A 21,927-nucleotide genomic window follows, 5' to 3' on the forward strand; every position below is an offset into this window, starting at 1 on the left:
TGTCTCATTGTTTCATTAAGGCATAACTTTGAGTTTGATGGACAGATCCAGAAATTGAAGAGAGAGAGAGAGAGGACGTCATTGGCTCACTCCTTAAATGCCTGAGATGAAAGACATTGCCCCAGGGCACAGCAAGAAGCCAGGGCCTCCGTTTTTGGGGCCACCACCTCGGCCTCCCAGGGGCTGAACTGGCAGGAAGCTGGAGTCAGGAGCTGGAAGCAGAGCTTAAGCCTGGGTCCTTGGAGGCGCGACGTGGGCGTCTTAATGCTAGGCTTGAACAGATGCCTGCTCTCCCCAAGTGCTGCATTTTGAAATACTTAAAGTACAGAAAAAGAAAGACAATATGCAAGTTATCTTTTTTATGCATTTTCAGACCCATTCTATGTTAAAAATAACATAGATTTTGATATCTTGGGTTAAATAAAAATGCATCACTACAACTGACTCCCTCTTTTTTTTATCTTTTCTAAAACTGTAGCTTTTCTAGAAAATGCAGTGTTACATACATGACTTAGCATGCCATTTCTACTGCAGACCAGTGCTTTACACCTAAGAGTCCAGCTGACCACACACAATCATTGTTTTGGCTTCCACTGAGGCTGAAACTGCAGGCTAAAAGGGCTGCCGTGGACTGAAATGCCTCCCAAAGAAGGCAACGGGGTAGCTCTGCCAGCGGTGGATGAGCGCTCAACACTGGCTCATGGGCAGCTGCAGCAGGGATGTTGGCAAGACTGGTGAGTCTTGCCAGAAAGTGGCAGTCGCAGACATGAGTAAAAAGAGCCAGGGATTTGCCAAAATAAAGGAGAAGGCTTAGATGCATTCAAAGTGATGGAATCGCTGGCAGGCACACATCAAATTACAATCCATCCGAGTAGGCATTCGATACAGCAGTTAAGATACCACTTGGGGGCCAACGAGGTAGTGTAGCAAGCTAATCCTCCACACGGAGCATCCCTTAGGGGTGCCAGTTCATGTTCTCGCTGCCCCACTCTCAATCCAGCTCCTTGCTTGTGGCCTGGAAAGCAGCAGGCCTGGTCTTAGGCCTTGGGTATCTGTACCCCTGTGGGATACCCACGAGAAGCTCTTGATTTCTGGTTCACAGCTTCAGACAAACCTGCCATTGAAACCATTTGGGGAGTAAACCAGTGGGTGGAAGATCTCTGCCTGTCTCCCCACCCCACCCCGTCTGCCCTCTGTAACTCTGACTTTTAAGTAAGTTAAATAAATCATAAATAACAATGTAACTTGGGATGTCTGCACCCCATATTCAAATCCTGGGGTTCCAGGCCTGGCTCCACTGCTTCCAGTCTCCTGCTCAGTACATCCTGGGAGGCAGCAGGTGTTGGCGCAGGGCCACATGGGAGACTGTCCTGGAACCCTGGCTCCAGAATTTGGCCTGGCCCAGCCTTTGCTGCTATGGGTACTTAGAGAGTGACTCAGTACATGAAAGATCTCTCTGTTTCTATTTCTATCTTGCAAACAATTTTTTAAAAATTAGCTATGACATGGTTACTATAGGAAACTGGGCCACCTGGTATACCTGGGTATTTTCTCAGCTAATGGAATGGCCCTCTTTATCTGGCTTGAAATCTGGGATCTTTCTCATCTTCTCCTCTTTTCCTCTCCAAGTAACAGCCACATTCTATTTGTTTGAACAACACCCAGCACATCCCCTGCCTGCTTGTCTCTTCCTTCCTGAAAGCCCACAGACGCTCCCACCAGTAGTTCCGTGATGTCTGGGGCTCACAGTGGGGCAGGAAAGAGGAGAAGAATCTGCTTCCGGCATGTGCACGTGTGCGCCTTGCCTCGCCTGGAGGTCCTGCCTCCGAGTCCCTGGAGAATGATTTTAGAGAAGCGGTCCTGCTCTTCAGTTCCTTCCAGCAGAAATAGCAGGTGGTTGCGAACAGAATGAGAAGATAAGGGATTTTAGGAAAGGTCATGGAAAACAGCTGTTAGGGAAAAACTATACAGGAATAACAAAAATAGCATCAAATTAAACTTGTCCTTTAGTTTCATTTTCTAAGACCTCTTTGAAGTGCCCTTGTAGAAGAAGCAGTGAAGGCCCCAACATGTCTATTGCAGCCCCCAATCCCTGCTCTCTGGATGTGCTTCCTGCACTCCCATCCTTCATCCTGCTCGTCCTCCACCTGCCTGCTTCTCCCAGCACACTGTGCGGGAGCAACTGTGCGGTGTGCCAGCAGGGTTCCAACACTTGGCTCGGCAGGGTACAATTCCCCGGTGACTCTGAGCCAAATACTGACCTGCAGGACAAGAAATCATCGAGAACCACAAATACACCTGGCTCTTACATCACCTGCACCATGGCCTATAAACCACCCCTCGTGTGAACACGTCATAAGCAGTCTAGAAATGCTCTTCTTCAAGGGCATGACAGGCATCTAGCCAGAGGGGCAGAGACCAGGAGCTCCTGTCCATTGGTCTACTCGTCAAAAAGCATGGCAGCCAGACTGGTCCAACCAAGATCAGGAGCCGGGGATTCAGTCCAGGTCTCCCATGTGTGGAGCAGGGACTCAGCCACTCGAGCCCCTTGCCTGCAGCCTCCCGAGGTGCGTGTTAGCAGGAAGCTGTGACCAGGAGCTCAGTCAGCACTTGAACTCAGCACCCTGAAGGGGGATGGAAGCCTTTGTACTGGAATCTTCAGTGATGTCTTCAATACCCACACCCGCCTCTTAGAAAATCACTTATTTGTGGAGGGTGGGGAAGTGAGGAGAGAGAGAGAGATACCTTTTTTCTGTGAACACAATCACACAGAAGTGACAGACTTTTTATCAGTATATAGCAACGTGAAGTTAACATTCAATACATTTTTGCAATTCACTTAAAGAAAAAGTTAGTTTGAAAGATCCTTTCCATGCTAGAAGGAACTAATTTGGTCTGATTTATGTGTCATAGAAACAGATTTGTATTGAAAAGGCTGACATTTTTAAATATAAATTGGGTTTAACTTCAGAAAAATTAACATCGTAGTCTTCGACCAGTATATAGATTTGAAGGATAAATTAAAATAATTGCCTCAAATAATTACCAGTTGACATTTTCAGAGTCATATTCTTCATGTGTTTCATATTTGGCATATCTAGATTTGACTGGGTAGGATTAATTGGGGGTTTTAACTCTTACCTACAAGATCAAACTTCTTTTGGGTGTAGGTACAAAATGTGATAGGCACCAAGTTAAGGTAATCAACAGTGAATTATATTGTACAAGCAAGCAGGGTACACACGCACAGAAAAGTAATATTTAAACCTTGGAGTTTTTTGTTTTCTAATTCAAGAAGCAAAGAGAGTGTTTCTGTTGGCTAGTTCACTCCTCAAATATCCACAGTGGCCTGGCCAAAGCAGCACTTGGGGACTCGACCGAGGTCTCTCCTGGCTGTAGGTAGCAGAAATTCAAGGACTTCAGGTGTCCCTTGCTGACTCCTGGTGTCTGAACAGGCAAAACGAATGGGAGCTGGAGCCGAGAGTCAAGCAGAGGCTCTATGAAACAGACACAGGCTTCCTAACCAGGGTCTTAGCTGTTAGGCCAAGTGTCCACCCAGAACATGTGTGTGCACGAGTGAGTGTCTGCGTGCATGTGTGTGTGCAGACACATGAGTGTGTGTGTAACCTGAAAGGCACAGAGAGGGTGTACTTTAGCATGAAGCTGCTTGTAAGAATAGAGAGAGTTGGGTCTTAAACCCGGGCAGTCTTATATGGGAGCAGATATCCCAAATAACATCCTAACCAACATAAAAATGCTCACTCTTTAATACTTTAAGCCAATTATTCTTAATACATATAAGCTGCTCACATGTTCTTTTTGTATTTATTGTCATCTATATACTCGAAGCGCTTTCCGTGGCACAGGTGCAAACCGTCCTGTGCAGCAGTTACAGGGAAAGAAAACCTGGGGGCTGCCTTGACACAGTGAACTCACTGTGTCCTCCATCAGAGCTCCAGGTCAAGTCCCAGATGCTCTGTCCCCAGTACAGCTAATGTGCTCAAAATGGCAGCGGATGACTGAAATACGTAGGCCCCTCCCACCCACGTGACAGACCTGGGTGGCATGCCTGGTTCCTGGTTTGAACCTGGCCCAACTCTGGCTGCCGTAGCCATCTGGTGAGTTCACTCCCGAAACGACCATAACAGCTGTAACTGAGCTGATCTGAAGCCAGAATCCAGGAGCTTCTTCCTGATCTCCCACAAGCATGTAAGGTCCCAAGAACCAGGACCATCCTCCATTATTTTCTCAGGTCATAACCAGGGAGCTGGATGGAAAGTGGAGCAGCCGGGACATGAACCAGCATCCACATGGGATCCCGGTGCACACAAAGGATTAGCTTGTCAGGCCACTACTCAGGCTCCAAAATAAATAAACCTTTTCAGAAGCTTTTTTAACCCTGATGCACACACTTACTAACAAGAAGACTGAATTGTTATTTGTTATCATAGTTCAGACTGTTAGCTCTGAGGGCGTGGAAACTCCAAAGAAATCAACACAAAGTAAAAAAGGCTGGATTAGTTTTAAAAAGTTTCCTGAGTAACTGAGAAAATCCCAGGACCAGAGAGCTTCACTGCTAAATTTCATCAAACCTTCCAGGAAGAAATGACATCAATTCTTCTCAAATTATTTAGAAAAACTTAGAAGAAAGGAACCCTTCAAAACTATTTCTACAAATCCTGGATTACTGTGAGTCCAAGATCAGACAAGGACTTCACAAAAGAAGAAAACCATAAACTAGTGTCTCTGACAAATGTGGGTTGCAAAAATTGTCAACAAAATACTAGCAAATAGAATTCAATAGTTCCTCAGATAATCCACCATGATCACATGGGATTTACACCACACATCCATTAACAAATGTGATGCAGCACTTCAATAGAATGAAGGACCAAAACTATAAGATCAGAGCCGATATTTGGTCCAGAGGCTGGGGCACCCATCCTGCGTGAGCTTCCTGCTAATGCAGACTCCGGGAGGCAGTGGCAATGGCCCACAGAGCTGGGTTTTTGCCATCCACACAGGAAATCTGGATTGAGTTCCCGGCTCCTGGCTTCGATTCCCGCTAGGGCCACTGCAGGCATTTGAGAATGAACCAGTTGATGTGAGCCCTATCTCTGTCTCTTAAATAAATATTTAAAAAAGAAGACCAAGTGATCATCTCAATAGATGCTGGAAAGAGTTCAATTTAAATTCAACTTCTCTATAATAAAAATCAGACTGAATGGGAAAACGCTCAAATCAATTCCACAAAGGTCAGCAACAAGAAGAGGATGTTTTCTGCTCCCATCACTCTTTACTGTGGCACGAGAAATCTTCCTCTGGGGGATAAAGGCAACAGAAAGGGCACCCCAAAACAACGGAGAAGGTCAAGTTATTCCTGTTTGTGGGCAAAATGATTTGTTATCTAGAAAAACCTAGACGCCACCCAAAACCTGATGGAACTTACAAATTCAGCAATGTTTCAAGACACAAAGTCAACATGTAAATATCAGTAACTTTTTAAAAATGCACTAATAATGAAACTGTCAAGAGAGAACTTTAAAAAAGCTATCCCAGCTATAAGAGCTACCAGAAATTAAAACAAAACATCAAGGAATAAATCTAACCAAAGAAATGAATAATCTCTACAGTGAGAGCTGCAAAACACTGATAAAAGAAATTAGAGGCTGCGAAACAGTGAAATGCCCTCTCGCACACACCTTGGAAAAATTAATATTAGAATGTCCATGTTGTCCAATGTAATGGGCAATGTAATTCCTACCAAATTATAGTGATAGTCTTCATAGATCTGGAAAAAAAAAAATCCCAAGCAACTAAATCACAAAGGTTTCTCCATAGCCGAAGAATTCCTAGGCGAAAGAACAAAGTTGAAGGTATTATGATGCCTGACTCCAAAAATGCTTCCAGACGAGGCATTGCCCTGGTGGTTAAGCTGCTGATCAGGACAGCTGCATTCCACAGTGGACTGCCTGGCCTCAGCTCAGACTCCACTTCCACTTCCCGCTTCCTGCTAGCACCTGCTGGGAGGCAGTGGTGATGGTTCCCTGCTACTCCTGTGGGAGACCTGACTGAGCTCCTTGCCTAAGCATGTGCTACAAAGTTATTGTATCTAAAACGGTATGGCATTGGCATAAAAACAAACAGAAACTAACTGCCGTATGTAAAACCAAAAGATTTTGAACAAAGACAGTAACGGTACATACTTGAAAAATGATCCTCTCTTCAACAAACAGTGCTGGGCAAACTAGATTCAGAGAAAACAGACTCCCATTTCTCACCACGAACAAAAATAAACCAAAAACAGATTGGGGATTTGGATGTATGAGCCAAAACTATGGAATTGCTAGAAGACAACACAGGGGAAACACTTAGACACTAGTCCAGGAAAATATTGGATAGGGGTCCCAAAGGCACAGACAATAAATGCCAAAATTGACAAATAGGACAGTATAACCGAAAAGGTTCTGCACGTTAAAGAAAACAGTGAACAGAGTAAAGAAACAACCTACACAGTGGCAGTAAATATTTGTGAATCATTGACCAAACCTGGCATTAATACCCAGCAGGTAAAAGAAACTCGAACAAATAAACTGCATAAACCCATGCAGTTCAATTTCAAATGAGTAAATGACCCAAACACATATGTCTCAAAAGACACAAGGCCCCATGCAGTAGCCTGCTGGTAAAGTCCTCGCCTTGCATGGGCCAGGATCCCTTATGGGTGCCATTTCTAATCCCGGCAGCCCCGCTTCCCATCCAGCTCCCTGCTTGTGGCCTGGGAAAGCAATCGAGGATGGCCCAAAGCCTTGGGACCCTGCACCTGTGTGGGAGACCCAAAAGAAACTCCTAGCTCCTGACTTCGGATTGGCTCAGCTCTGGCGGTTGCAGCCACTTGGGGAATGAATCATTGCATGGAAGATCTTCCTCTCTGTATATCTGACTTGCCAATAAAAATAAAATGAAAAATCTTTAAAAAACAAAAGTCCACAAAACACGAACAGATACATATAAGGTTAATATCATATCTCCCCTGGGAAATGCAACTCAAAATTAAAACTTCAAAGAAACAAAAAATATCTTTCAGAGAAATAAATGAATAAGGGCAAAAATAAATTCTGATGAGAATGGGGAGAAAGGAGAACTCTTACACATTGTTGAAGAGAATCGAAATTCGCTCAGCCTTGATGGGGAACACTAAAAGACTTCCTGAGGAAACCAGGACTAGCACTCCCATGTGATCCTGCAATCCCCATTACCAGAGAGACAGTCCAAGGAAATGAAAGCAGTACACTGAAATATATCTGCACACTCATTGTTCCTGCAGCAACATTCTTAATACTTGAGACATGGTGACAAAATGGATATAGAAAATCCAGAATATATATACACAATGGAATATTATTCAGCTGCAATAAGACCGGAATGACTCACCTACATCAAACGGATGGAAAGCTGCAGGTCACGATTTTAAAGGAACTACATCAGACACAGAAAGACAAATACTGTGTGTTCTCATTTACATGCAGAATCGACAAGGGGGCACCCATAAAGGCAGGGAATAGAAAAAGACCCCCAGAGCCAGGGAAGGGAGAGGGTGACAGGGTACTGATAGGTCAGGCACAGATTCAGGGGTACTGGAGGGTGGGAGTAGCCTCTGATTAGATATAGTAAGACAGCCATGGTTTTACAACTAACTGACTGTTTTTAAAACAGCTAATAGAGGATTCTGAACGTTTCCCACACAGAAATGATGCCTGAGGTGACAGATGCTGATTGCCCGATGTGACCCCACTGGACACGCGTACTGCTGACATGTCAACACCGTACTCCACAACATCTGCGGCCAGCATGTGTCCACGAAAAACAAAGGGATAGTGAAAAACTACGAAAAACCATTGCCAAGTTGTAGTCTAAGTTCGGTCAGTTCCTCCACTTTTTAGTTGCTACCGTTACTTATTAAGTCATAATAATATTTAATCTGACATATAATTGTATTTTTAAATTTTGAAAAGCTGTCTTTCCACCCAACACAAGCCACAGAAGGCTCCAATGTAGCTGTGAGCGAAGCCCCATCCTTGCCTCCCAGTCTCCCTCGGCCAGACAGGGGCATGCATCACTACCTTCACCGCAGCATTCTCGTGCATGGTGATGCAGTTATTGATGTCTTCTGAGAGCTGGTACAAGGCCTGAGCAGTGGCTCGGTGCACATTGGTGTCGTTGGACTTCAGGTACCGCACAAGGGGGGCTACTGCTCTGTATTCGCCAAAGGCCACTCTATTCCTGCCCCACATGCAGCAACGTGCAATGACTTCTGCCAGGTGCCGCCTCAACTTATCGTTGCTCTGCACAAAGGGAAACAAATGGTGAGCTGTGCATGTGTGCATGGTGACGCTCCTGCGAGGTGCCCTTGTGGCTGTCGCCCACTGAGACAGCGGGTCCCTGAGGTTTTGGCTTGAAGGGACTAGGGTTTGGGTTGATCGCCAGCAGACCACAGCTCAACCCCGAGTTTTCTTTTCAGGAATTGAATGTGGTCAGCTCTTGGAGGCTTATTCGGGTGTCTAACATTCATCGTGTGCCCAAGGACAACACAGAATTAGAAATTAACAAGCTTTTGGCAATGAAAAGGAAGGAAGAAGATTATGTGTTTTGTTAATTTTTTTTTTTTTTTTTTTTTTTTTTTTATTATTGTTGCTTACATTGTATTGTGTAGTACAGTTTCATAGGCGCTGGGGATTCCCCCCACCCCTCCCATACCCCTCCCCCCATGGTGGATTCCTCCACCTTGTTGCATAACCATAGTTCAAGTTCGGTTGAGATTCATTGCTTGCAGACACATGCCTAGCATAAAGTTCAGCGTCTTATTGTCCAGATAAGTTCAGTGGCCTCTTGGGGAGACCTTCTATGGTCTGAAAATAGGTCTAACCGAGTAAAGATCCAGTCAGTTAAAAGCCCCAACGAGGCCACAGTATCAATATACAACATTATGGAATTAATTGACATAGTATTGGGTAAACAATATGTTAAAAATAATGCAAGTTCCCTTCTTCGAAACATCTGGGTTGAGACAGTATCAATGACAGGTTCAAAAAAAAAAAAAAAATAACAAACAACCAAACAAAAAATTACAGGTTAAATCAAGGCAAACATGTGGTATCTAATCTTTTGGGATTCGCTCATTTCCCTTAGCATTATAGTTTCCAGTTGTACCCATTTAGCCACAAAGAACTGCATTTTGTTTTTTTTAATAGCTGAGTAGTATTCCATGGAGTAGATGAACCAAAGCTTTCTTATCCAATCTTCTGCTGATGGGCATTTCGGTTGCTTCCATGTTTTTGCAATTACTGATTGTGCTGCAATGAACATAGGGATGCATGTTGGTTTGTCGTAAAACAGGTGTTTTGGATATATTCCTAGGAGTGCTATTGCTGGGTCATATGGTATGCAGATTTTGAGTTGTTTGAGTGTTCTCCAGACTGATTTCCATAAAGGCTGTACCAATTTGCAGCTCCACCAGCAGTGGAGTAGGGTTCCCTTTTCCCCGCATCCTCGCCAGCAAGCGTCGTTGGTGTTCTTGTTTATGTGGGCCAATCTTACTGGTGTTAGGTGGTACCTCATCGATGTTTTAATTTGGATTTCCCTTATTGCTAGGGAGCTGGAACATTTTTTCATATGTTTGTTTGCCATTTGGACTTGTTCCTTTGTGAAATGTTTGCCCATTTCCCGTGCCCATTTCTTGAGTGGCTTGTTTGTTTTGGTTTTTTGGTTGTTTTGAAGTTCTTTATATATCCTGGAAATTAGCCCCCTATCGCCTATATCGTGTGCAAAGATCTTCTCCCACTCTGTGGGTTGCTTTTTTACTTTGTTGATTGTTTCCCTTGCTGTACAGAAGCTTCTTAGTTTGATGAGGTCCCATTTGTTTATTCTGTTCTCAACTGCTATTGCTTTTGGTGTCCTTCTTAGAAAGTCGGGACCTACTCCTAGGTCTTGCAGGGTATTTCCTACATTTTCTTGCAAGAGTTTGAAGGTTTCTGGATGTAGGTTTAGGTCTTTTATCCATGTAGATTGGATCTTAGTGTATGGTGATAGATGTGGGTCTATTTTTTTGTTTCTACAGGCTATCAGCCAGTTGTCCCAACAACATTTACCAAAGAGGCCTTCCCACTTGCTTGAGCTGTCATTGGTCTTTTTGTCAAAGATTAATTGGCTGTATTTGTGTGGGTTCCCTTTTGGTGCTTCTATTCTATTCCATTGATCTTCCTTTCTGTCTTTGTGCCAGTACCAGGCTGTTTTGATAACCACTGCTCTATAGTATGTCCAGAGGTCCGGGATTGTGATTCCCCCTGCTGACTTCTTATTTTTCAGGATGGTTCTAGCTATTCGTGGTTTTTTGTGCTTCCAGATGAACTTTTGAATCATTGTATCCAGTTCCGTGAAGAATGTTTTGGGCAATTTGATTGGAATTGCATTGAAAATGTATATTGCTTGTGGTAGTATAGACATTTTAATGATATTGATTTTGCCTATCCAGGAGCACGGGATGTTATTCCATCTTTTGAGGTTTTGTTCAATTTCCTTTTTAAATAGTTTGTAGTTTTCTTCGAATAGGTCTCCTACGCTTTTGGTTAGATTTATTCCCAAATACTTCATACTTCTCTCTGCTATTTTGAATGGTATCCTGTTGGTTAGATCTTCTTCCATCTTGGTGTTATTTGCGTACACTATGGCTGTTGATTTTCGTTCGTTAATTTTGTACCCCGCCACTCTGCCAAACTCTCGTATAAGTTCTAGCAGTTTCTGTATTGAGTCTCCTGGTTTTTCTATGTATAGGATTATGTCATCTGCATATAGTGAAAGCTTGACTTCTTCGTTTCCTATACGTATGCCTTTGATTTCTTTTTCTTGTCTTATGGCCTCTGCAAGTACCTCTAGGACTATGTTGAATAGCAGTGGTGATAGCGGGCACCCTTGTCTTGTTCCAGATCTCAGTGGGAAGGGTTCTAGCTTTTCTCCATTCAGTATGATACTGGCGTTGGGTTTTTCATAAATTGCTTTGATTATGTTGTGGATTTTCCCATCTATGCCTACTTTGGCTAGAGTTTTTAGCATGAAGAGGTGTTGGATTTTGTCGAAAGCTTTTTCTGCATCTATTGAAACTATTATGTGGTTCTTGTTTTGCTGTTTTTGGATATGGTTTATAACATTTATGGATTTCCGAATGTTGAACCATCCCTGCATCCCAGGGATGAATCCTACTTGATCCGGATGAATGATCTGTCTGATGATTTTTTGAATTCTATTGGCTAGGATTTTGTTGAGAATTTTAGCATCAATGTTCATCAGAGAAATAGGTCTGTAGTTTTCCTTCTCTGATGGTTCTCTGTCCGGTTTTGGGATTAAGGTGATGTTGGCTTCATAGAATGAGTTTGGGAGGGTTGCTTCCTCCTCTATTGTTTTGAAGAGCTTGTAGAGGATTGGGGTTAGTTCTGTTCGGAATGTTTTGTAGAATTCTGTAGTGAAGCCGTCTGGGCCTGGGCTTTTTTTCGTTGGGAGATCCTTGATGACTGTTTCAATCTCTACCTCGGTTATGGGTTTATTTAATTCTGCAGTTGCCTCCGGACTGAGTTTTGGTAAGTGGTGGGAGTCCAAGAACTTTTCTATTTCTTGGTGGTCCTCAAATTTGTGGGAGTACAGTTCTTTGTAGTAATTTCTAATTATTTTCTTAATGATTGCAGTGTCTGTTGTTATGTTGCCTTTTTCATCTTTAATGCTATTAATTCTCACTTTCTCTTGTTTTTTTTTGGTCAATCGGGCCAGTGGAGTGTCTATTTTGTTTATTTTCTCAAAAAACCAACTTTTTGATTTGTTGATTTTATGTATAGTTTTTTTGATTTCTATTTGGTTTATCTCCTCCCTTGTTTTGATGATTTCTTGTTTCCTATTGTGCGTGGGACTCTTCTGCTGCTGTTTTTCCAGATCCTGGAGGTGTGAGGTTAGTTCCTGTATTTGGCGTCTTTCTTGGGCCTTGACATGCGCTCCGATTGCGATGAATCTACCTCGTAGCACTGCTTTGGCGGTGTCCCACAAGTTTTGGAATGTTGTATCAGAGTTTTCATTGGTTTCCATAAATTTTTTGATCTCATCTTTGATTTCTTCTCTGACCCAATGTTCGTTTAATAGCATATTGTTCAATTTCCAAGAGTGCGTATACTTCTTGGGGAGTTTTGAGTTGTTGATTTCCAGTTTCATCCCATGGTGGTCTGAGAGGGTACATGGTATGATACTAATGTTTTGGAAGTTGTTTAGATTCGCTTTATGTCCTATCATGTGGTCGATTCTGGAGAAGGTGCCATGCACCGCTGAGAAGAATGTATAGTCTGTGGCCTTAGGATAAAAAGTTCTATATATGTCTACTAAGTCCAGTTGTTCTATTGTTTGTGTGAGCTCTGTTGTTTCTTTGTTGAGTTTTTGTTTCGTAGACCGGTCCATTGTTGTTAGAGGTGTGTTGAGATCGCCTACAAGAATTGTGCGGGTGTCTATGTCTTCCCTTAAGTCTGTAAGTAATTGCTTTACGTAACTAGGTGCATTAAGATTCGGTGCATAAACATTAATGATGGTGATTGCTTCTTGATGGATCATTCCTTTCACCAGTATAAAATGGCCTTCCCTGTCTCTTTTGATGTTAGTTAGAATGAAATCTATCTCGTCTGAAATTAGGATAGCTACCCCAGCTTTTTTTTCTCGTCCATTAGCGTGAAATATCTTTTTCCATCCCTTCACTTTCAGTTTCTTTGCATCCTTTCTGGTTAGATGCGTTTCTTGTAGGCAACAGATGGTTGGGTCTTGTTTGATGATCCATTCTATTAATCTCTGTCTTTTGATTGGTGAATTTAGACCATTTGTGTTGAGAGTTAAAATTGAGAGGTTGCAATTTTGCCCTGCCATGTGTTTGTGTTGTGTATGTGTTGTTGCCTATGTAGTTGTCTTGTTTGTGCGGCCTTTAGTTTGGAGACCTTCTTATTTGCCAACTTTGTTTGTGATTTGCCTCCTTTTTGTCCGGGACTAGCGCATTTCTAAGGAGACTTTGCAGGGCTGGTTTTGTGTAGACATATTCTTCTAGTTTTTCTTTGCTATTGAAGTATCTGATTTCGTTCTCAAATACAAATGAGATCTTTGCTGGGTAGATTATTTTTGGTTGACAGTTGTTTTGTTTCAGGACTTGGAAGATCTTTGTCCATTCTCTCCTTGCTTGTAGGGTCTCTTCGGAGAAGTCAGCAGTAATTCTGATGGGTTTTCCCCTGTATGTGATCTTTTCTCTACTTCGTACTTGTCTCAGGATTCCTTCTTTGTCTTCATTGGAGTAGAACTTGAGCACCGTGTGTCTGGGTGAAGATCTCTTTGGATCATGTCTGTTGGGAGTTCTCTGTCCATCCTGTATGCGGGGTGGATTCGTGTTCCAAGTGTTTTGGAAGTTTTCCTGTATAATTTCATCAAGCACTGCTTGCATCCCAGATTCTCTTTCTACTCCCTCGGGGAGGCCGATGATCCGAATATTCAATTTTCTAAGGTAATCCTTCATCTCTTGCATCATTTTATTAGTTTTGCTGAGGTTTGTCTCTAGCTGTTTAATTCGCTGGGCACTTTCATTTTGTGTGTCTTCTGTTTCAGAGATCCTTTCCTCTGCCGCATTTATTCTGTTGATGAGGCTTTCAATTTTATTCTCTTGGGCATCCAGTTTGGTTTTGATTTGTTGTATTTCGGTGATTATGCGGTTCTGGTAGTCTTCCAGCTTTGTGTCCACGTCTCTGAGAAATTTTAGCATTATTTTCATCAATTCCTTTGCTGGTAACACGTCCATGTCTTCATCTCGCATCGCCGATATTGATAATGGCTTTTGGCCCATGTTTGGTGGGGTGCTGGCTCTTTCATCTGGAGCACAGCTCTTTCTAGTGGTTTTTCCCATTGCGTTGGTGTATTCTGGTAAGGCAAATGGACCCGTGTGTTGAGGGGCTGTCAGGTGCTTTCCTGTAGAGATTGGAGCCTGCAAGCGTGGTGTTGCCGGGCGTGGTAATTTTCAAGGCACCGTTGGTGCGTTCTCAGGGCCCGGGGCTGTAGAGCACCACCTTGGGGGCCCAGTGGATTCCAGGCACACTCTGGGCACCTCTTCTACAGGTGTGCCACCGCAGGGCGTGGAGGGATGGAGGCGCTCTCTGGGCGCGCCCCCTGCACGGGAATCCACAGGACGTAGAAGGTTTTATGTGCTTTCTCCCTGCGTTCTCCTTGTCAGGGACTGCAGGGTTTTTCAGAGCCCGCCTGGTGTGTCTCCCACACACAAGACTGTGGTTGAGGCACTTTCTGGGCGTGGCTCTTGTGCAGTGATTCCACCACTCGTGGTGTGTGTGTGGCTCCTCCTCACAGGACCGTAGAGGAGGTGTGACCCAGGCGCCCTGTTAAAATAACTTCTCAGCGGGATCGCACAGTGCCAGTGTGGCACAGGAGATTTCAGAGCTCTCCCGGTGTGTCGCCTACACTCAGGACTGCGGGGTGGGAGGCGAGGAATGGACAGTTCACACTATGGGAGTGGCATCTGCGTGTCAGGGACACACAGCGCTACACTTCCCAGTTCAGCACCCTCCTGACTCCTGCGCTACGGAGGCGGCTGCTGCAGGCGGGACCGCCTAGCCCAGCCCGGCGCGGCGCTCAGAGTCCTCCTGGTGCTGTCGCCCACCCACAGGGTTTCAGGGTGTCGGGGATTCCAGACTCCCACCAGCAGCCTCCGCGCGCTGAGATGCACTGGCCCACTTAGCGCAGGAAGATCTGAGGCGCTTTCCCGGGACCTTTTCAGCCACCAACACGCACCGCTGTTCCCAAGGCACAGACCTGACAGTTTCAGGTTGCGCCCCTTGTGTTCTCAGAGGCTGGAGCCTCAGCAGGGGGTGGGGAATGCGGAGGCTGCCACGTTAATCCCCAGCTCACCAAAGTCCGGCTGCTGCAGTCTGCTTCTGCTGTTGTTGAAGAATTCCGCCGGCGACGATCCCTCCGATTTCCCTGTCTCCAAGCTGGCCGCGTCTCCCGTCAGGCCGCTCTCAAAGGTGACTCAGCAGGTCTGGAGTGGGATGTCGGCTTCTCTACCTTTGCCCTGCTCCGTTCTCGTTGTTCTTCCGAGTTGTGTGGAACTTTTTGGCTCCACACTGTCCCAGGGAGTTTCACGGACCTCTCCCTACGGTTTCCTGCCGCTCCTCTTCGCTGCCTCTGCAGCACTCTAACCTTCTCTCACTGAACTCTCCCTCATAGCCTTTCTCCTACGTCGGCCATCTTCCCTTCCCTGTTTTGTTAATTTTTAAAGTTTACTGTGTTTTTTTGAAAGGCAGTGAGACAGAGAGAGAGAGAGAGAGAGAGAGATCACCCAACCTTTAGTTCACTCCCCTAATGCTTGCAGTAACCAGGGTGAACAAAGCTGAAGCTGGGAGCTGGGCATTCAACCTGCATCTCCTGTGTGGGTGGTAAAGGCCCAGCACCGGAGCCATCATTTGCTGCCTCCCAAGCGCCACGGTCAGGAAGCTGGAATTGGCAGTGAAGCCAAGACTGGAGCCCAGGCGCTCTGAGCTGGGATGCAGGTGTCCCAGGCAGCGGCTTCACAGTGCCTCCCCATTGTAGAGTCTTGAGGGAATACTTTCCCAAACTGGAATATGTGGATTAAGCTACTCCTTCACCCTAGAAATATTTCTGCATCAGAAATATTCTTTATTTCCCAAGAGGGAGAAAGACAGCACAGCCCACACACTGGCATCTTTTGAGTCTTCCATTATCCTGGTCTTCTTTCTTTTCGTATGTAATGACCTTGTATCGGCAAAATGGAACCAAAGAGCATCCTGCCTGTGTGCATTGACCGGACTAGTCTCTAGATGTGGGCAAGGGCTTGGTGCCTGGCATACGCTCTGAGGAACTAAGTCTTCTCGACCCACCACTAGCCGCTGTCTGCATTTCTGCTCTGTGGCTCTCCTGCCAAGTGGTAGTCCAAACTCTACTCAAATCCTCCTGGTCACAGTGAGGTCATTGTTTCTCCAGGCTGCTTGTTCCATCCGGCCCGGCCCTAGGTAAACAATACAGTGATCGCCAGAGCCTTCTAGCTCAAGAATGCCATCAACTTGCTGGCTTGCACAACTGTCTTCAGAATAATAACGGTGCTGGTGGTAGGGGAGATGATAGCTAGCACTTACATAATAGCACTTCTATGTGTCACCACAGTACCTGCCAGTAGCCTCTATTTTTACAAGGGCCTTGTCTAGGAATGTTTTATAGTTTAAAACACGCTTTTGCATATATGAGTCTCAGGAAAAGCAAATGAGTTGGCCAAAGCCTCCTATCTCGTGAGGGACAGGCAGTGAAGTTCAATCCAGATCACTGGATTTTAAGCTCCTTGCGTGGTGCCGTTGCACCAGAACATCGTGAAACAGAACGCATACAAGAAAATGAGTGTTACTTACTGTGTTGGTCAGTTTGGACAGTAAAGGGACGACCCCATGATCTGTGATGACGGCGAGATTTTCCTGGTCTTTGGCTATGTTGGTAATAGCAGCACATACACTCGCCAGAACTTCCTGGTTATCTGACTTGAGCAAGCTGACGATGAGTTCCAAACCACCGACAAAGGACCGAACCATTTCTCCAGCATCCTAGATGGAAAAGCAGAACTGGGATCAGAAAGAAACCTACGTGTAAAAATCAGAAAGTAGTAACAAAGCTGTGAGGTACATGGTTGTTAGGAAAGAAGCATTCAGTTTAGTTTAGCTCAGTATTATTTATAACACACGTAATTCCCCCATGCATGTGAGTATATTTGGAAGTGAATATACACACACACACACATACATATAACAGACATGCTTGCAAAATTTCATTTCAAAAAATTATCATTTCCAAGTGACTGTGCTGGCTACTGAGAAACAGAAGTTAACAAAATGTAATAGAGTCTTACAGTTTGTGGTAGTTTTGCTTCTTTTTTTTTTTTTTCAGGCCGAGTGACAGGGTGACAGAGGAAAAAGAAATCTTCCATCTGCTGAGTCACTCCTCAAATGACCGGAACAGCTGGCCTGGAATTCCATCCTGGTTTCCCAAGAGAGAGACAGAGGCCTAAAGCACCCGGGTCATCCTCCACTGATTTCCCTAGTACAGCAGCAGGGAGCCGGAATGGAAGTTGAGCAGTTGGCACTTGAATCAGGATTCTGATGTGAGATGCCAGCCCTGCAAGGTCCCAACGTGAACCCTTGTTTTGTTTCATGGTCGCCACTAACACTGATTGGGTTAATGCTGTCTCATCGCTCCTTACTATCACCCACTTGATATACAGCTTGCCCACGTGTGCAAGGGGACACCCTATTTCCTAGATGCAATTCATTCAGGGACATTGAACTTAGAGCCAGTGAGACTGTTACTCAAGCCACAATGCTGATCCAATACCAAGGATGGCACAGGGAGCCTTCTCGCTCAGCAACACCGGGTAGCATTTCAGCTCCATACCTGGAGCCATTTCAAGCAATGACATAATGAAGCCAAAGCACAGGAAAAAAGACGGCCAATCGGAAGCCAGGAGCCAGGAACTTCCTCCAGGTCTCCCACCCGGGTGCAGGGGCCCAAGACTTTTGGCCGTCCTCAACTGCTTTCCCTGGCCACAATCAGGGAGCTGTCACTTGGGGAGTGAATCATCAGATGGAATATCTTTCTCTCTGTCCCCTCCTCCTCTCTGTGTATCTGACTTAGCAATAAAAATAAATAAATCTTACAAAGAAAGAATCACATACAGTCACAGACAGAATCCACACACTTGCACTTTGTATATCAGTCTTTTGTGATAAAAAAAAAAAAGAAGAAAAGAGGGAGGCCAAACAATGGACACTTGTTACCAGGGTGACAGCAGAAAATAGTGCTTTGTTCGATCTCAGCTGGGGTGTGTGTTGGGCAACTTAGCAATTTTTCACCTCTCCATGACCGCGAAAGCAAAGTGGGTACTGATTTGGTGGTGACAAACGCATTTTAACAAGTAGGCAAATCCCTAGATAGAATCTGTGAGTACAAGCATAGACTGTAGCCACTCGTGAGCCATCGTGATGTTTACAGCTTGGGGCAGCTGGGCATTAAACCCTCAAAAGCATAACGAACTGCACTAGGACAGAGGAACAGCCACCATGAGGTCCAGACGTAATGCCCCTCACCCAGGGGAGCCTGACAAAGGCCCCTGGGATTGTGGGCCCCTCCATGTGAGATGGATCTGAGAGGGAGAGTGAGAACATTAACACGTGCGCGGCAGCATGGGAGAAAATGGGACTTGGGCAGTGAGAGGTCTGGGCAGGTTCGGTGAAGAGTGTGAGGTTTCTCTGCAAGGCACGTGGAAACCGTTGAAGAGGTTTCAGTTGTAGGCGTAGGGGAATTTTCTTAGAGAATCCCTTGGGATTAGATGTTGAATCAAGGGAGGAGGCAAAAACACGTGTGGGGCAGTCAGAGGGGATGTGACCAGTCCAGCCAGGAGACGGTGATGAGTTCGGAGGGGAGCAGAAGCACGTGGCCTGGGGAACATTACTGGGGGTGCTTCCCACGGGTGGGTGCATGACGACTCTCAAGCTTTAGTTTTGTTTCTTGGGTGTGAGGTAGGATGGTTTTTGATGAGAGCCTCTAATTTATGTTTAATATATTCGCTCTCATTTTACATCTACACCTATATCTATCTAATTTTAATATATTTGCTTCTTTCCTCTAGAACATTATGGCTTTATTTTTAATTTACTTATTATTTTATGATATAGTTCCATAGGCTCTGGGATTTCCCTTCTATGCGCCCCAAATCTCCTCTCCTTCATTGATTTCCCCTAAATTATTACATCAGTGCAGGCCTTCAGAAACAGTCCTAAGTCCATCATTCTTCTATCTATGTGTATCCTGACATTGTAGGTAAGAACAGTGACAGAGAGTCCAGCATCCCATTATCAAAATCTATTTAATAGTTTCACTGGGTCTCCATTTTTTATTAGGAAGTAGAGATGCATATTGTGTTGTATCTTCACATCCGGATGGGAGAGCCTCTATTACACAGTTACTATACATACCCTTTAAATGAAAAGCCACAAAACAAAATCAACAATAGGAAGAGAAAGGGAAAATTTACAACAACACGAAGTTAAATAACATATTATTGAATGGCCAATGTGTCACTGAAGAAATGAAAACGAAAATCAAAGACCTTCTTGAAGCAAGCGATGCTATTCACTGACCTATGAGTCAGTGAAGAAATTAGTAAGAAAATATTTAAGAAAGGAAAACAGAAGCAAAATGTCTACAAGATGCTAATAGTTAAAAGGCTTATATTTTAATTGTATGCTACACTGTCACCTTTCCATACTTCCGTGCCTTAAGATGCTACCAAAGCAAAAGGGTGCTGGGCATGGGCTTCTCAGGGACAGCCTTTTGTTTTTTTAATTTTTAAAAAGATTTATTTATTTATTTGGAAGAGTGACTGAAAAGGGGGGAAAGATACAGACTGACAGACTTTCTACCCACTAGTTCACCATACCCCATCCCCAAAATGGTTGCAACAGTCAGTCCAGTTTAGGTCAAATCCAATCCAATAGCCCAGAATTCCACCCAGGTCTTCCATGTGGTTCAGGGGCCCAAGCACTGCTTTCCCAGGCACATTGGCAACAAGTTGGGTAGAGAACAGAGTAGCTGGTGGCTCTGCCTGCTACACCAGAGTAACTGCCTCTCCAGCCCTGATTCATAGGCACAATACATGCCGTCCCAGGGTGATGACAGACAATGGGGCCTGGCCACATCTCCCCTCTTAGGAGGCAAGGAAACGGCCTTTCCCTTCAAAAGGAGCAGAATGAAGATGATGGGTAATTTCCATGAGGGGTTACCATGTGAAGTAAGACCAAGGAAAAGACAGAGAAAAACAACCACCTCGCGGTCACGTGAGGGCAGGGCAACCGGACCCACCTGCCTACAAGGCAGAAGAGAGCTGGGCGAAGCCACAACAGGAGAAAAACAACCCCAAGAGGAACAAAACGTATCACTTACAATGATTAAAGCTTATCAATTGTCTCATTAAGAAAAAAATAAAGAAAAATTAAAAGACTTCCACAAAGAGTTAAAACCGGAAAAAGTGTGTGTGTGTGTAAATTAGAAAACCAGAAGAAATGCAGCAATGAAAAGATAGATAAATGGGTGATTTATGTAAATAAATAGATATATGAATCCTGTAAAATGATGGAAAAAAAATTCCTAAAAGAAAAATCCAAGGGGACAAATCTAGCATACAAAAAAAAAAAAAAAAAAACAGAAGAAAGGAGAAGAGTAGAGAAAGACAAAAAGAAGAAATAGAATTCAAGAAAAGGTTCATTCTCTTGGAAGCATTGTCTCACAGATCTGGGAAAACTGACTGCAAACAGAACTATACATTCTAGCACGATGTTGGACTTTTTTAAAAAAAGTACTTTGGTCATCCAAGCAAAAAGACCAACTCATCTGCAAGGAAAAGAAGATGTTGTCATCAAACCTTTCCATAGCAACATCCCGGTGACTCACTCAAGGAGAGGAAACGCGAGGCCAAGGCTGTGGCGTGGAAGCACAGCGTGAAGCTCTCCCAGCCATCAGAGACCTCAGGGAATGACAACCCCGAGGCTGCTCCCGCGTGGGACCTCCTGGAGCATGGGCATCACACCTCCAGAGTGCCCACAGGGACGTGACCAAGCACCACCACTTGGCCTCCTTCAGGATAACGTCACAGCCAAGCGCTGTCCCAGTCTGGCTTGCTTTTTTTTTTTTTTCTCCCAGTGTTGTGTTGGGCCTAACTGGTACCTCCTAAATGTGGTTCTGCAAGAGCCACCGGCTTCTCCATCTTTGCCATGTCAGTTTCCTCACCTGGCTGCTCTGCCATAATCTCACACACTCTGATCTTTCAACACCAGCTCAAAGAACATCTCTCACGAGCCTCGCCCTCTCTCCTTTCCACAGTGCTGGTCACACCCTGTTCTCCAGACTCTCGTGTTTGTCTCTAAAATCCATTTCTCCACTCTCCTTTGGTTGCTAAGCTCTGGTTCTGAGTGTCTGCCACATACATACAGGTGTTACGGGAAAGTGCACTGAATCCCAGTGGTAATTCTTACCCACCTACAAGCTCACTGGAAGTCTCATTACACTTGCCAATCATTATTTAGCGAACCAATTACAGCCAGTGAGGTCTGAGATGATGTTTCTCAGGAATATTCTTGGAAAGTTTTCCTGCTTATAAGGAAAAAAAAAAAATCATTGCAAGTCACACCGGGAAGGGAAAAACAGGAAGTTCCAGAAAAGAGCCTTGGTCCTTAATGAAGCTGTGATGCTGTTGTGTTAGCTCATTCCGAAATCTGATCAGCCATTCACAAGGAAGGCATTTGCAGCCCTGTGCATGCTTCCTGTATTAAGAACATAAAAATACCTGGTCTTGTTCTCTGATTCTCACCTGAAGTATAGGCCTGCATTGGAATATTTGTTGGATATTTAATAAATGTTTGTTGAGGGCTGGGCGGTGCGGCCTAGCAGCTAAAGGCCTCACCTTGAATGCACCTGGATCCCATATGGGCACCATTTCTAATCCCAGCAGCTCCACTTCCCATCCAGCTCCCTGCTTGTGGCCTGGGAAAGCAGTCGAGGACGGCCCAAAGCCTTGGGACCCTGCACCTGTGTGGGATACCCGGAAGAAGTCTCTAGATCCTGGCTTTGGATCGGCATAGCATCGGCCGTTGCGCTCACTTGGGGAGTGAATCATCAGACAGAAGATCTTCCTCTCTGTCTCTCCTCCTCTCTGTATATTTGACTTTCCAATAAATAAATAATCTTTAAAAAAAATAAATGTTAGTTGAATTGTGGAGAAAACGAAAAATATTTAAGATACTTACC

General features: G+C 44.6%; 1 protein-coding gene across 1 annotated transcript in view; it reads right to left on the reverse strand.

Moving 5' to 3' along the window:
• Window positions 1-21,927, reverse strand: part of ODAD2 (outer dynein arm docking complex subunit 2) — a 148,438-nt gene that overhangs the window by 44,264 nt on the left and 82,247 nt on the right. The window contains exons 11-12 of the mRNA XM_040992524.1: window positions 16,488-16,676; window positions 8,124-8,345 (exon numbers count right to left, since the gene is read on the reverse strand). Of these exons, the coding sequence (XP_040848458.1) occupies window positions 8,124-8,345; window positions 16,488-16,676 (411 nt within the window). The remainder of the gene's footprint in view (window positions 1-8,123; window positions 8,346-16,487; window positions 16,677-21,927) is intronic.

Source organism: Ochotona curzoniae, unplaced genomic scaffold, assembly GCF_017591425.1.
Source record: "Ochotona curzoniae isolate NIBS_2020 unplaced genomic scaffold, NIBS_Ocur_1.0 contig_78, whole genome shotgun sequence".
In the NCBI taxonomy this organism is placed as follows: Eukaryota; Metazoa; Chordata; class Mammalia; order Lagomorpha; family Ochotonidae; genus Ochotona; species Ochotona curzoniae.